The 15,419-nt window shown below is 36.1% G+C and overlaps 1 protein-coding gene across 1 annotated transcript in view; it reads left to right on the top strand.

The window, feature by feature from the left end:
• The first annotated feature begins 6,264 nt into the window (after window positions 1-6,264).
• The window catches only part of hmgcll1 (3-hydroxymethyl-3-methylglutaryl-CoA lyase-like 1), a 15,469-nt gene continuing 6,314 nt past the window's right edge, over window positions 6,265-15,419 (top strand). Inside the window, exons 1-7 of the mRNA XM_024297879.2 lie at window positions 6,265-6,512; window positions 8,760-8,825; window positions 8,959-9,066; window positions 9,347-9,442; window positions 9,653-9,801; window positions 10,483-10,546; window positions 10,937-11,125. Coding sequence (XP_024153647.1) covers window positions 6,417-6,512; window positions 8,760-8,825; window positions 8,959-9,066; window positions 9,347-9,442; window positions 9,653-9,801; window positions 10,483-10,546; window positions 10,937-11,125 — 768 coding nt within the window. The 5' untranslated portion in view covers window positions 6,265-6,416. The remainder of the gene's footprint in view (window positions 6,513-8,759; window positions 8,826-8,958; window positions 9,067-9,346; window positions 9,443-9,652; window positions 9,802-10,482; window positions 10,547-10,936; window positions 11,126-15,419) is intronic.

Below are 15,419 nucleotides of genomic sequence, written 5' to 3'. Positions count from 1 at the left end.
GAAGCGTGCAACTGTTGTGACAGCTACCTCCTGACTGTGCAAAATGAAAGGGTCACGACTGCCATGTCCAAGATAAATGAACATACGGTCCCCTTTCCTCTGAGACCTCTGTGGTTTGAAGCGGCCTGGAGTGCATCAGAAGGGTCTGATCAGCACATAAAGGGAAAACCTTTTAAAAAAGCTGGAAGCGGCCAGTGTTTACTTCTTGTAAAGAGGTTTAAGCAAGCATGCATCAAGCACACTCAGCCACTACATAAATATGGTTACATAAAGTCCGGATGTGTTTTAACCTAATTAATTTTTTGTACTTTTCCACCACAAATGTGTTATTATCCTTACCTGATGGATCAAAACAGACATGGCAGACAGCACCTGGACAGAGAACGTGTTTTTTGTTGTCTTCATTAAGGAGGGCTCATCTCTAAAGGAAGACTGAGCCTGTCTGTCTGTCACTGGTCACAAAGCGTTTAAGGGTTCGTGACTTTTTATTGTAATCCCAACTGTCAACAGCAGGAAGAGCATTGACAAATAGTTTAAAACGATTACACAGCACAGATACAGCAGAAGTCTAATCTTGTCAGACCACCAACAGATATGGTTTTAGCGCTGGAGGCTGAGCAGACATGCCCTGAATGATTTAAAAGATTCACTCACAGAGGATGCAGGTTTTTTTATTTTTTATTTAGTGATTTATTAGAAAAATAGGGACATTTTTGTCATGAGTCAGACCTTATTTTTACATTTAGTGATGCCAATAAAGAAAATATTAGAAAAAAAACACATAAAAACTGTATTTTATAAGACATTTAACTGCTTTAAAACCTTTTTTACGTTTCATGTAATTTCCCATTCCTGCTGATTTATTGCTTTAGAAAATATTGTAATGTTCTGTCTCCTATTTTAATTATTTAAGCATTGTGTTTTCTCTGTCAATCATCTTAACTATAATCAATCCAACTCGGATCATGTTTTAGACGAATATCGTTTCACAAAAATATCTGTTACTGCTCATCTAGTTTAGGAGTTCTATGTTTTATCAAATTTTTCCTGTGTTAACGAGGGATTATTTTCTTTCCTTGGCTTGAAGTTTGTTTTCAAAGTGTCACCTTGCAGTCCATCGACGAGGCAAGTGAAACTCAAATCTAATAAAAATGTTGTGCAGTTTACCTAATTCATCTTCCCACATATGGTTCTCTTTATTCTGATTCTGTGGGTGGGCTATGACTTCCATACAGCTCAATCAGTCCTTCTTGAAAGGGAGACCATATGGGTCACATTTTTACATGTTGTTTGGTATGACAAGGCAGCAGCAGGAATGTGTCCTCACAGAGGGCAGCACAGAAACACTGATGTTTGCTTGTTATTCACATGAGCACGCTAGCGTTCCAAGATGGAGAAGACACGATTTGGGGTTCTCAAGGTTACAGCCGACTGTTTATGAGCCAAACTGTCACTTCCTATTAACGTTTGACTTGGCACCTGTAGATTCAAGCAGCTTCTATCTTTTAAAATTAGCCTTTTTTTAATAAGAAGTTCCAAAACGTGTGTTTCTCATCCAACCTAATAAACAGAGACCGTAACTGTCCACTTTCTGTTTTGCTTTGTTTTACTCTATAAAATAGATTTGCACCGAGTTATTACTTTCCCACTTCTTTATTTCTGCCAGATACAACATATTTTTCGTGACAACCCATAAGGCATGTGGGTCGTTTATGCTCCTATTGTGGTTTTGTCCAAGTCATAAAAGCTTCTCGCATAATTTTCCCGCAAAGCCTGATCTTCATTTAATGCAGGTTAGTTATGTCCTTTTTGTTGCTCATGCACTCTACAATTTACATCAAAGAGGGCATAAAATAAATTAAAAAAAAGAGCTCGGAAGGTAAAATGCAAATGAAAGCAGACATTCAAACAGCTTCCAAAGCTATGTCTATCTTTTAGTCATGCTGGTCTGCTGAATCCCCGAGCTTTTTAAACCAGCACTTAATGTAAAAGAGAGAGAGGGGGGTACATTGAAGAGCCGAGGACTATCTGGGTACAATTATGAACAAAGAGAAGCACGGAGAAGAAAGCAATGTGAAAAAAAGCCCAAAAATCTCAAATGTAAAGATGAAACTTCAGAGTGAAAGACAAATAAAGTTAAGACTCCCACGGAGGGCATGCTGTCTGCTCTTCAAAGAGCCTCTTCATTCTGTACATTTAGTACAAAAAACCTCAAATGTCAAACTGATACAATATAAAAAAACATGCCTTTCGCTTCTTAAAATGAAAAAAACTCATATTTAGAAAGCTTTAGCTTATATACCTAATAAACTGTCATTGAATGTAGACTTAACATTTTCTTAATATATATGGCTTTAAAATTTGATTTATTTTCTTGCTCTTTTTTTTTTTCAAACCGCTTCACTATAGTTTATGTCTTGATTTTTGATACATTCCAACTCCAATCATATTTTGACTTGATTTAATTTGAAATGGTTTTTTTCAAGCAATCAAAGCAAGAATAATGCCTGTGCAATACAATCAACAGAGGTTTCAAATTATAGATTGAGTGGGAGGAAGCAAACTTATATAATCCCACCCGGGTCTACCTTACCATTTTCTTTATAAGATTTAGATAAGATAAGATTCATTATCTGGTTTGTAATTTATAAGTAGAGATTTATGCCTTATCAACACAGATTCAGGTCATTAAGATTTTTTGATCAAGGAAGCTAAAAACAAGCCTTTACCTTGATCTATCATAAAAATATACCACCCACTGGACGTTTAATTATGATTATTATGTTTTTTAGCCAAAACATAAAACAATCTGTAAAGTTTTCTTGAACATAGTTTCTGCAGATCAGTTGTAGTTCTTCAGAAATTTTCCTCTGAGTTTTGGACGAGGCTGGTGGCATTGAAAGTAAGATTGAGATCCCATCATCCCTTTGTTTGTAAACTCTCCCGCTATCTTACAGCCCCATACAATCCCAACCTACCATTACCAGTGCAACAAAATGGCCAGTTTTGTCAGAGCTATCCAGCTGTACAGTTTTGAGTTAGATGCATGCTGGGATGAGGAAAACAAAGGCGTACAAAAGAGACATTTTTCAAACAGCATGTTTTCATAAGCATCCTGATATGAAGAAAGAAATACCAATACATTCAATTTATCACCTTTAATTATTTTATATATGTCCTCCATCATGAGAGAAATGCTACAAGAACATGTTAAAAACACCAAAAAACACAATTTAATTAGAGTGGGTACATCAGTACATCAGACTCAACATATAAACACACACACATGATGTGTATTCTATCTGTGTAACTATTTACCTGCCAAGAATGGAAAATATGTATGTTTAAAGTGGAGCCACAGCATGGTACCAGTGTAAAAACCTGCACTGGAAACATGCAGAAACATCTGCTCAACTAAATCTGTGTCCAAGTGGAGTCAAAACGACACTGGCAACATTAGACTTGTCTTGCTTTTAATCACTCTCTCTGTCCAGCTTTGTTTATGGATGTGACCAGATGAGTCCCACAGATTTACTTCAGGATTTATGTGCACGTTTGGTACGCTGTAAAAAATGATGCTCAGTAGTGCTCGGGTCTATTCATGTGTTTAGACAAGAGAAAATCATCGATCAGTGGCTTTTGTGACAGAAAGTCATCGAGTCCTCAGTGGTGTAATAACAGGAAGGATAATCTTTAACACACATGCCGTCTCCAAGGGGTGCTGTGGAGAGCTGCTTCAGTTTTCCTGTGGACACTATGAGATAAACTTCTGTTTTTACAGAGTAGGGTACATTTTATAAACAAAAAAAGATTAAATTTTTTTTTTCTTGTGACCAGTGATTTAGTAATACGAAAATGAAGCTTTTGTGTGTTAAACAATAAATGTGACCATATGCATAATTTCTCTTCATCTCCAAGAAGCGTGACTTCTGCACGTGTGTCAGTTAAATACGATTAACTGTTCCTTTTACTGTGGGACCAAATCCCTTCAAACCATAGCGGCCATTCTTTCATCTTCCTTTCGGACACTAGTTGTTTCTCTCATGGTGATAATACCGAGCAATTCTCTGCAACGCCGCGCAGGCCTCTTGTGTTGTTACACTTCACTTATTTCCATTAGAGAAATTGAAGACGGATGAAGAATGAAAATTGATTTAATCTGGTTCCTGTTTTCTTTCTTACCCTTCATTTTTGCTATATATCTGGACGCTTAAAATCTCTTTCATGCCATGCCGAAATCTGTACTCCATAAAGGATTTTTTTTCACATCTGTTTCTTTCTCGGTCTAATAGAGAAAATAGCCTGCCCTGTCCATATGCAACATTTATATTGAAACAGTCATCCTTTGAGTTGTCTGAATTATCGTGTGATTTACAGAGGATGCCTCTTTTCCCTTCAACTTTTTAGTTATTAATTTGTACATTAGGTTTTTTTTTATTGTATTTTAATCGAATTGCTGAACAGTATAAATAAAAAAAGGGTAGCATTTTTTTTTTTATTATATTTCCTTGAAAAATCCATTATGAGATTTAGTTTTATACTGATCCCAAATCACAATTAAGATGCTCCAATTAAATTTTTATGGCAATTTAGGTCTGGATTTGGACACCCCTGCTCCAAACCACCAACATGGCAGCTCTTACCACAATCTTCTACGCCTTTCCTTTCATCACACTTGAAACCTTACTCCATCCATTCAAACCTGCTTAAAGTCCTCAACCTTTCTATTCTTCTCCACTGAAGTTGCTCTAATTTACAAACACACACTCTGTCTTGCTGCAAATGATCCTCATTCCACTTTTTCTCATGCAAAATTTCATGTTTCTAAATTAGGGCTGCCAAATCCTGGTCCTCAATATCTATTACTACATTCAGCTGGAAACAAAATGGACCAGGATTTGGCAGCCCTGTTTTAGATTTTTTTCCACTTGAACCTTGACCTCACTATAGATCACAGTGTCATCTGCAAACACCATGGTCCACAGAGATTCCTGTGTATCATCAATCTGTTAGTCTGTTCATAACCAAAGCAAAAAAAAAAGATATCAAAGCTAATTCTTGATGCTGTCCTAATTCCACCTTAAGTCACCTATCTGTGAAGACTAATTCATCCAGGATAGTTCCATGGCAAAAACAGTTTTTAAAGAGTTCAGTTTTAAAGATGTTTAGCCTCTCGGCAAAGAAGCTTTTTTCCTCTGTCACACCTACAGTACATCTCACCAGTGTCTAACAGCTGTCATACAGATCATGCACAATTCCAATGAACTTCTCCATCACTCCAGACTTTCACACCCAAACCACAGCTCCTCACTCTGTCATAGACTTTGTCTGGATCTACAAAGACACAATGCAACTTCAGAGTCATCCTCAAAGCAACTGTTGGATCTCTGGTTCTCTTCATCTGTGTTAAACTGCACTGTTGCTCAAAAGTGATCATAGCCTACAGTAGCTTCTTCTGCATACAAAGTACCATTTTTTTTTGTTATGAAAGTGGTTTGATCTTTTCTGAAACCTAGGGTCTACAATGATCTTTTTGTATAGAAAATAAAGCTTTCCAAAAAACTTGAAGTGCTCAAACATTCACACACAACGGATTTTTAAAGTAAAAAATAAGCAATTGTACACATTAAAAAACCCCAAAAAATCAGAGATAAAAGTAAATACTCCCCAAGGGATCTAAATATTTAAAGAGCGGCATCCGATAGACATCAAGCTTGAATTCCCTCCACAAAAGTCTTTTTTTTCAGGCTGATCATTTGAGTCCCCTCCCCTGAGAGAGAGGCAGGGGTCTCTCATCACAGAGCAGTTTACTGTGGTGAGATGGTTGAATGCAAGCACTTCATTAGGCCCCTCTATTGTTAACATCTGGGTTCAGAATGGCTCTTTCTCTGGTGAATGTTGCCCTGCCTTAACAAGGGATTTTATTACACTGCAGAGTTGACATTGGCAACAGTGGCATGTCTGGCATTGGAAGCCCCAAACCTTTTAGGTCACAGGAGCTCAATCAAGGCAGACTTTTTCCCAGAAGTCTTTGCTTTTTAACAGAGTGAAAAGACTGAAAAAATTGTTTACATAAATGTTTATTTGCCAACAGTTTTATTCACATAAAATATTAACAAATGTATTTTTTCTTAATCTTATTACTGGTACTTCAGTTTATTTTCAGTCCCATCATATTCCAATAATCCTAAAGGAGAAATGCTTCCAACCCCTCCCGTTCTCACGCACCCATCTGCTAGAGATGTGGTTGCCATGGCAGCTGCTGAGTCATCGTTCATCATCGGCAGCCATCCACATACTACCTCCTAATGCAGCGAGGACGTGCAACTAAAGGCCTGCATTAGCATTCTTGTCCAGCACATCTGAGCTGGCTGTTGTCACAGGACTGTGCAGCCGGCTAAGCTGCAGCTATTTGGATGGGTAACTTCCCCACCGCAGTAAAGCACTGCCTGAGCTATGAGCAACTCATCAAGGACTACCCCTGGCTAAGACGCTGGCTGCAGGAAGAGAAGGTGGGTGTTGTTTTTCTTTTGTTTTTAATCTTGAACACATGCTACGCCACATGACTGGGAGGCTGCACACAGACAGCCACTCATGTCCTGATTGGCATTTTGGTTCAAATTCAGTCACACAGGAGCTTCTTAAAAACACAAGGGTTGATTAAACAATAATTGTCAAACATTTGATGCATTTTAGCTACAAATGATCCTCAGTTTAAGTTATTCTACTTTTACTGCTCGACACTTAATAGTCTTAGACAGCTTGATAAAGGTAATGTAATGTAACATTGTCTTTAGCGTTATTTTCAGAAAAGTAAAAGCATAATCAAGCCTTTTCATGAGATTATGATGAGCCCTAATGCTCATCATAATAAAGTGTGAAATCCACAAACAAAAGGTGTTTCCTTGAGCTTTTGATTGAATTTTGAAATATGATTAATGTCGTATAAAAATCCCCAAATTAAGTCACAATTCAAGTAAAATATCAGTTCAATATTTTTAGTCAAAAGAGAAACATCAAAACACAAACATTTAAACACCACTGTTTGTCTATTAGAGCCGGTTTGGAATCTTAATTCTAATCAGTTACATTTGTTTTCACTTTAGCTTAATTCCATTGTAGTTGAAATGTCTCACAATAACCCATACAGCTTAATTATTATTATAAATATGTTTTTTTATGTGATCAAACATACAGTATGGCCCATTTTATTTCCTTGGTTCTTGAAGTTTCTTGTACTGTTGTGTTTCAATTTTTCCCCATGTCAGTCACACTAGATCAATTTTGAAGATCATCCAGTTGTTTTAATTTCTGTTAGTTTCCCTTACTATATTTAAGTGTCTGGCAGGGGCGGACCTACCATTAGGCAAAGGTAGGCAATTGCCTGGGGAACCCAACATTCTGATGAACACTTAAAAAAAATATCTAAAATAATTTCCATGCCCATTATTACTTAATTATGACATAAAAAACAAAATCACTAAAATGACACAAGACTTCTCATGTTAAAGTGTTTTGTCCTCCCCCATCCCCATATAACAATAGATTGTTCCATCAACAGTGGGTTGGATATACAAAAAATACAAGTCCTCCTTATTTAAATGTCATATCAAAACATTTGAATTCTTGACATTAACTATGTCTAAAAGTGGACCAGTAAAGAAGTTATTCAATAGATGTTTTTTCTTTTCTTCTTCTTTTTTATTTAAGAAATGATTAATAGAATCGCTGCAAAGGGCCTGATATTATGGTTCACCTGGGACCCCCGAACTAGTGTCTGGTCAGAGCATCTGCTTTGTCACCTTTTTGTTTATCTGTGGGTTTAGTGATACTCAAGTTTATTTATTAAATAAACCTGGCCTCTTTCATATTAGATCCTACATCACAGGTTCCACAAAATGTCTTTTTTTGTCATATTTCAACCTCTTATGGTCAGTTTTCCTCAGATTTTGCACTTACTGTATAAGTAAACGTGTTTACATTATGTAAAGCAGTTTGTGTCACAGTATGAAAAATGTTCTATAAATAATGTTAATTTTAAGAAAGACTGCGGTCAAAACATTTCTGGATAAATAACGTCTTGAACCTACATCTCTGACTAAAATATAAACCAATAAATTATGGAAGATAAAGAGACTTTCTTTTTCCTTTTTCTCCACACAATAGAAGCCAGTTTCTCACAGGATACTTGCAGTGAGTTGGAGACACAAAACTGCTAAAGATACATTTTTTTAATAGAACCCACATAACGGTGAAATGTTTCTTTTGTAAATGTTGCATATTTTGAATGTCAGATTCTTATCTTTGTTTCATATCAGTTATGTTAAAAAATTCCAGCAACACACTCTCCAGGAAATCCAGTTGTGTTTGTCAGGAGAGGCTGCAGTCCGCAGAGATCCGGCTTTAAGGTTTTAATCAGCAAAAATAACAACACAGTCAGTCTGGCTGTGAGCAATGTCTGCTCAGAATAACACCTCAAATCTATTATGTGTTTTCCTTGAAAATGAAGAAGCTGATACCAAGAACATTCCCTGTGGTTCAAGTGGAGTTACCCTGATGTTGTTTTCTGCACGACACACACAAGTTTGCATTTAAATGACATGATAGGCTTTGGCTCTCAGGTTTCCTGTGGTTTTCAGATGCAAAGACATGGATGTTTGATGTAACATGCCTTCAGGGATTCCACCTCCGAATGCTTGTTGACCTCATTCTTGAGTTTAAAGCAGCTCCTGTTAAAGTCTTGTTTCTGTTCCTATTAGATCAAGTATCCAGAATTTGTAAAAATTGTAGAAGTTGGGCCTAGAGATGGACTTCAAAATGAAAAGGTATGTTGCAGTTTCATTTTTTACAATTTTTTACAAGTAAAATATGATATTTTATCAAAACATTTTAAGGGAGAGAAAAAATTTACCTGCTTTTTCATACTAAATCCCTTTTTCGGTTTAATTTTTGCCACAGGAAGTTGTTCCAACAAGAGTGAAAATCCAACTGATAGACATGCTCTCAGGAACGGGCCTTTCTGTGATTGAGGCCACCAGCTTCGTCTCTTCAAAGTGGGTACCGCAGGTAATAAATGGTGCATAGAGGAGTGCAGAGTGATTTATGGAAGCTAGACCCATCAAAGGGTTTGCAAAGTACATTTCATTCTCTTGTTTATAGTTCTACCCTCACATGGAAACGACCAAATTCACTTGAAAAAAGGGAGCATTATACAAAAATGTTTTGCTTATGAAATGGATTTCCTGCTTCCTATAGAAAACATTTGTGAATGATGTATATTTCCCAAAATACACTCATGTTTTATAGCATATGTTGATGCATCATCAGTTTTTCTACCTGTTTGTAGATGTCAGATCACAGTGATGTTCTCAGAGGGATCCAGAGAGCGCCACACGTTCAGTATCCTGTTTTGACACCTAACATGCAAGGCTTCCAGGAGGCTGTAAGTTTATGTGCTCACTGTGATGATATGTACAATACCTAACTATTTCGACGATGTCTCAAATGTAGTCAGGCTTGTCAGTTTCAACGATCATCAGTAGATTCTTTTCCTGTCACATAAGCCCTAGGGATTATTTAAATACCCCTCCATAACATTTATGGAAGCTCTTTTTTTTAATTCCTATTTTTTTTTTTTTTTTTTCATTTGAAGGTTGCAGCTGGTGCCACTGAAGTGGCTGTATTTGGATCCGCGTCAGAAACCTTCAGCAGAAAGAACATTAACTGCTCTATTGATGAAAGCATGCTGAAGTTTGAGGAAGTCGTTAAGGCTGCCAAAGAGCGGCAAATTCCAGTCCGTGGGTTAGTATTTTGCAAATGTCCTTTCTAATGTAAATTAAGCAATTAGTCTAATTACTTTCTGATTTCCTGTGGAGCACCTGTCTAATTTTTCATCTTTCGTAAAAGAAAAAGACAGAATAATAACACCTGAATCTAAACACATTGCGGTTCAAATACACCATGAATGTTTTTTTTTTTTTTTTTTTTTTTAGATAATTACCTGGTATTGTTTAATTGTTGAGAACCCATACGGAAAACATAGCAGCTTTATGCCTGTATAGCTCATTAGTAAGTCATTCTGGGTGTTTATTCTAAAGTATTGTCTTTCCTTCAAACATGACTGAAGCAGCAGTTAATTGGGATTTTGAAGGCTGCTAATTGTAAGATAAATTATAACAATTTGGTTTCTAAATGTCAATTTTACAATGTTAAAAAGGTGCTATACTTCGTATTATTATTATTTTATTTATTTATTTATTTATTGCTTATTGAGCTACATTGATTTTAAAGAACAAGTGAGACAATCAGTTGGTTTATTTCTTAAGATTATCCTGAGTAAATTCCTTCAATAAGGCTTATAGATTTAGTGTAATGTTTCATTAAAATGTTTCTTTTCTTTTATCTTCATGAAAGTAATGTGCATTTTGTGCTGAAAGACAAAAAAAAAACCATCAAACTCCAATAAACTTGTCTTCGTTTCAGGTATGTTTCTTGTGCTCTTGGATGCCCTTATGAAGGTCGCATTGAGTCTGCAAAGGTTGCTGAGGTAAAATGTTTTTTTTTTTTAAATCATTTCATACCAAATTCAAGAAAACAATGTATTAGATTGATGAAATTCTTCTTTCAGAATTTATTTAAAATAATTGCTTAGATTGTTGCTGTTTTTTTGTTTTGTTTTTTTTTTTTACATTTATTGATTGTTTATTTTTTACATTTACAGTATTTTTTAATTGAATTGATATTTTAACATTTTTGTCATCAGTTTTACTGTATTTTTTCACTTCTTGCATTTTTTTTATTACTTTGGGTCTTAGAATTTTCGTTTTATTTTTTGTTCAAGTAACATGAAGTAAAACTTTCACTAAACTACAGATTTTGGCTTCACATTTGCTTCACATTCTGATGTCTGTCTCATGATTTTTTTTTGTTTTTTTAGGTGGCAAGGAGGCTGTATGAAATTGGATGTTATGAGATTTCGTTAGCGGACACCATCGGCGTCGGAACACCTGGTTCCATGTTGAAGATGCTGCAGAGAGTAATGCAGGATGTTCCTGTCAGTGCTCTTGCAGTCCACTGCCATGACACGTATGGACAAGCACTTGCTAACATCCTCACTGCTCTTCAGGTGAGTTTCTTTTATTAAAAGATGGAAAAAAATCATTTTCAAAATCAATTTAAAAAATGCAGAAAACTATATTTTTCCCTTACTTTAAGTGAAAAAAATTCTGCCCTTTAAAGACAGAAATTAATGTTGAAAAAAAAGACTTAAATTTATATAAATTATTCTGACAATTGGTAATATTATGTCAGAAAAACAAATTTGTTTTTTTTTTACACTCATCATTTTTAAGAGCTAACAGAGTCAAACTATCTCTATTTCTAGACTATTATACTTTGAGGACTACAATTACACATTAATCTTTAAAAAAACATGCATAAATTAGTCAAAGAAGTCAAATAAAACTTTGTAGTTTCTGCAAATCAATATTGGTTTCTTGAAACAATATCAGCCTCTCATAGATAAAAATAATATGCAAAAAATAAAATAAAATAAAGAGAGAGAGTTGGGCTCCTTTGAAGATATTGGGTTGGTTTCTAGTATGAATGATTCAACAACATATCATTTTTCTCATACTGTTTTATCTTCTATGGCCCACGTGTCAAGGTCAAGGCCCGGGGGCCGGATCCGGCCCTCCAGACCATTTTTATTTTAGTGTTATTAATGGCCCGGCCTTATCTTCCACTTATTTCTAACTGGTATAATTTTGACAAAACATATTTATTGGAAAGTCAAATATTGAAAGTTATTTAAGGTTTGAGTTGATTAATTCTAGAATATTATTCCTGCCTGTGTTTATTCTAGTTATGTTTAAAAGTTACATTTTTAAAGTCTAGTTTTAGTGCCTATCCCAAGTACTGATGGGTGAGACTGTGGCACATCCTTGATAGATTACCAGTTCATCATCACAGGGTCACAATCACACCTATGAAGTACATTTTTGGACTGTTGGATTCCCCACGCATGCACAGGAACAACATGCAAACTCCACACAGAAGGGTCCCTGCTAGGATTTGAACAGGAGCCTTCTTGATGAGAGGCAAGAGCGCTAACCACTGCCCCACTATCCAGCCCAAAGTTCCTAAGACGTATTATTTAAGACAAGTTCCTGCATTTTAATGAAAAGTTACTTGTAGATATTTCAACTAGAAACCATAAAATCAAACTTTTTTTGTTGGTAGATTTATGTTTGATGACATTAACCAAAATTCTGTTCACATGCAGTTTGTGGAAAGTATTTTTTATTAGATTTATCTAATGAAATTCAACCAATTATGAATGTAATCTCTGTGAACACAATAACCTTTTGAAACTGGAGCTCGTTTCAATAAATATGTTTTCTACTGTTCTTTTCAGTTTTGATGCATTGGACTGCTAAACTCTTTTCTTTATTTTATTCATTTTTACACGGCCTTGAAACATAGCAGCAACGTTTCCACGAGCTCAGAATGTCTACCAACTCGTTTGTTTAATGAATGAGGAGCACTGACTGTTAAATGAGTTGTTTCCAGCTGAAACATATTCATCACTGCAGTACTTTTCCACTTGGAGGCTCTTATCCATTTGTTTAGTTAAATCCAGGTGGTGACTGTTATTTTTTTTTCTTCCTTTAGACAGAAAGTATATTTGTGTCGTATAAACTGCTCACTATGTCAGAAAAGACAAATTGCTGCTGCCGCTGCTGCTAACCAGCTAATGGAAAAAAGAATTTAAAAACAATCTGTGGATGATATCTGTGTGGAAAGCATGAAGAAGAAGGAGCCCCATGTGAGCAACACAAAAGTATGTTTATGCACTTGTCTTTCACTTTGTCATGCGGGGTGAGGGATGATTTTTAACCTCCCATTAGCGGATATTACAGAGATGTCGCAGAAAGAAAAAAACTGGAGCCAAAAGATGTTCTTCAATTTAATTTAGTTAGGAGCAGTTTCTGTTTTGAACCAAAATAAGACATTTTTACACATTACTGCTGTTGGATTTTTACCAAAACACACAGCAGTCCAGAAAGTTTGCTCAAGTAGTCAACATTAAAAGATATAGAGGTTAAAATAATCCTCTTTTCTTCAGTTGATTCGATCTAAATCAAGACGTGATTTCAGTTGTCATCATGTATAGACAGGAAAAGAAATTGGAAAATTGCTGCATAACTAAGGCAACAAACTTTTTAGGTGTGCATCTTTCTTTACAAAATCAAAGAAAGATGAAATTAAATATGCACATTTTAAATCTATTTTTAAAGATTTTTTTTTTATTGTGTTTTTAACATGTTCTTGTGGCATGTTTCTCTTATGAAGGAGGATTTTATAAAGAAAATAAAGCTTAAAATTAAATTGCATTTTTTAGTATTTCTTTATTCAAATTATTGTGAATCGGGAGCAGGCGAAAACATGTTGGTAAAAGCTTGTAGCATTGGTGTAAGTGCAACAATTGGCCTGCCACAAGCTCTCTGCTCCTCTCCATTCTGATGCATCCACTTACAGACAAACACATCCTTTCCTTTAAAAATAGATCAAAAGATAATTGGAGTGAGACTTTAAAGACAGCTCACTCTGCCTTATCTAATGTAAGTGACTTTAGTGAAGTTTTTTATTAACTAAATTAATAAAAATATTAGTAAGGATAATCAGAGGTCTGTTATGAGAGTAGTAGCCACAGCAGATACACAACAGTAGTAACAGAAACCACAATGATTGGTTACATCAATCTTTTTTTTCTTTTTCTTTTCTATTTTTTTGGAAGCAAATATCTGTGACATTATTTATTTAAAACAAAGGAAGACCTTGTCATGGTTTTATTTACACTAAGTTCCGTCACCTTGGAGAATTCTGTTTGGAATTCCTGACATGTTGAGGAGAAGTTCAAAGAGTTCTCCAGTGCTGGGGAACCTTTCCACCCTGGGGAAACAAAACCAAGATCAGAAATCCACCAAACCAGTCATGTGTGAAACATGCATCTTTAAAAATGCAAGAACTCACCATGAATCTGGTGAAGAAACATGGGAGACTTTGAAAAGGAAGAAAAAAATCAAATTGCTGAGGTCTTTAAGGAGAAAAAAGGAAGTATGAGAGCTGACATTTCTGGAAGGACAGAAAACAGACTAATTTGTCTTAGAGGAATTTCACATTACACAAGTTGGTAAAAAAAGTACTTTCGGGTTTGCTTTGGGGACAATACAAGACAACAATGAATCATCGCCTTGATCTTGCTTTGATTTGTGCGAAAGGCTTGGTAAGAATTTTGTGGTTCCTTTTTATTTCACAAATGCATCCATCTTTCTATAATAAATGTGAATGTCCTATTGAAGAACCACAGCCCAATTATGGATAAATGGTGAGCCAGAGGGGCATTAAGAAACATGATCTAAGCTCACTCACAAAGCCGGCTGATTCAAAAAACTTGCATCCTAATTAACATCAGATATTTCCTCTGATCACGGCTCACATCCTGTCACGTCCTGACCACAACTTGCTGAGCTTCAAGACAGCTCATAAAATTGAAATTGATTTGCAAAGTTCTGTCGAAGGTCCATAATTGGGATGTTTTTCACCACTTTGCCTGTTAACCTGACATACATGCAGACATAAAGCAGAGGAAACGCAGATATCAGTTCTCTGGAGCGCATTGTTGGTGGACAGGAGGAAGCTCATTGGGGGCTGGGTGGGTCAGCAGATGGGAGGAGGTCAGCACAAAGGATCACCTATTCAGTGTCTGTTGGACAAAGCAACTGAGAGTGAGGTGGATAGAAGGGCCCTGGGGGGGCTCCTGACTCGTCTGTCGCTTGGCTGTTGAACTCTCTGACAATGCTGTGCTTAAAGGCCCGTGGAAAACGATCCCCTTGTTTGCTCGACGCTGTGCATGTGATGAATGGACCTGCAGCCTCTGAACGCACCCCAAAACTTTGGTGTTTTTCATAGATTCTAGCTCTAAAAAATCTTTTTTTTTTACTCTCTTTGATGTGATATAAATAAGAGAAACATGGTTATCTGCTGATTTGGATCATATTCCGAATGATTCCCACAGCCGCTAACAGCATGGAGGGATATTTAGCTTACTATTTGCTCACCCATAAACAAGAAGGAAATGAGAGATTTTATCAAACTTTTTCATTATGCTGTGCCAGAACTCCACACCACCAACTGTGAGAGAAATGAATTCCCCTGGTGCTGTCAGGCCTGAATCAACTCTTTTGTTCTCAATAAAGACATTCCTTATTTTTTTTCTTCAATAGGTACGAGGGAGGGGGGACTTTGTCGGAAACCTACTGTGGCGGGTCACACAATGGCAATGTATGTACTTAGATTTCAGTGGCTTGGCGAGGGGGTTGCTTTACTCATACCTGCATTTTTTTTTTTTTTTTTTT

The sequence above is a fragment of the Oryzias melastigma genome, linkage group LG15 (genome assembly GCF_002922805.2).
Source record: "Oryzias melastigma strain HK-1 linkage group LG15, ASM292280v2, whole genome shotgun sequence".
NCBI lineage: Eukaryota > Metazoa > Chordata > Actinopteri > Beloniformes > Adrianichthyidae > Oryzias > Oryzias melastigma.
This window is presented reverse-complemented; position numbering and strand designations above follow the sequence as displayed.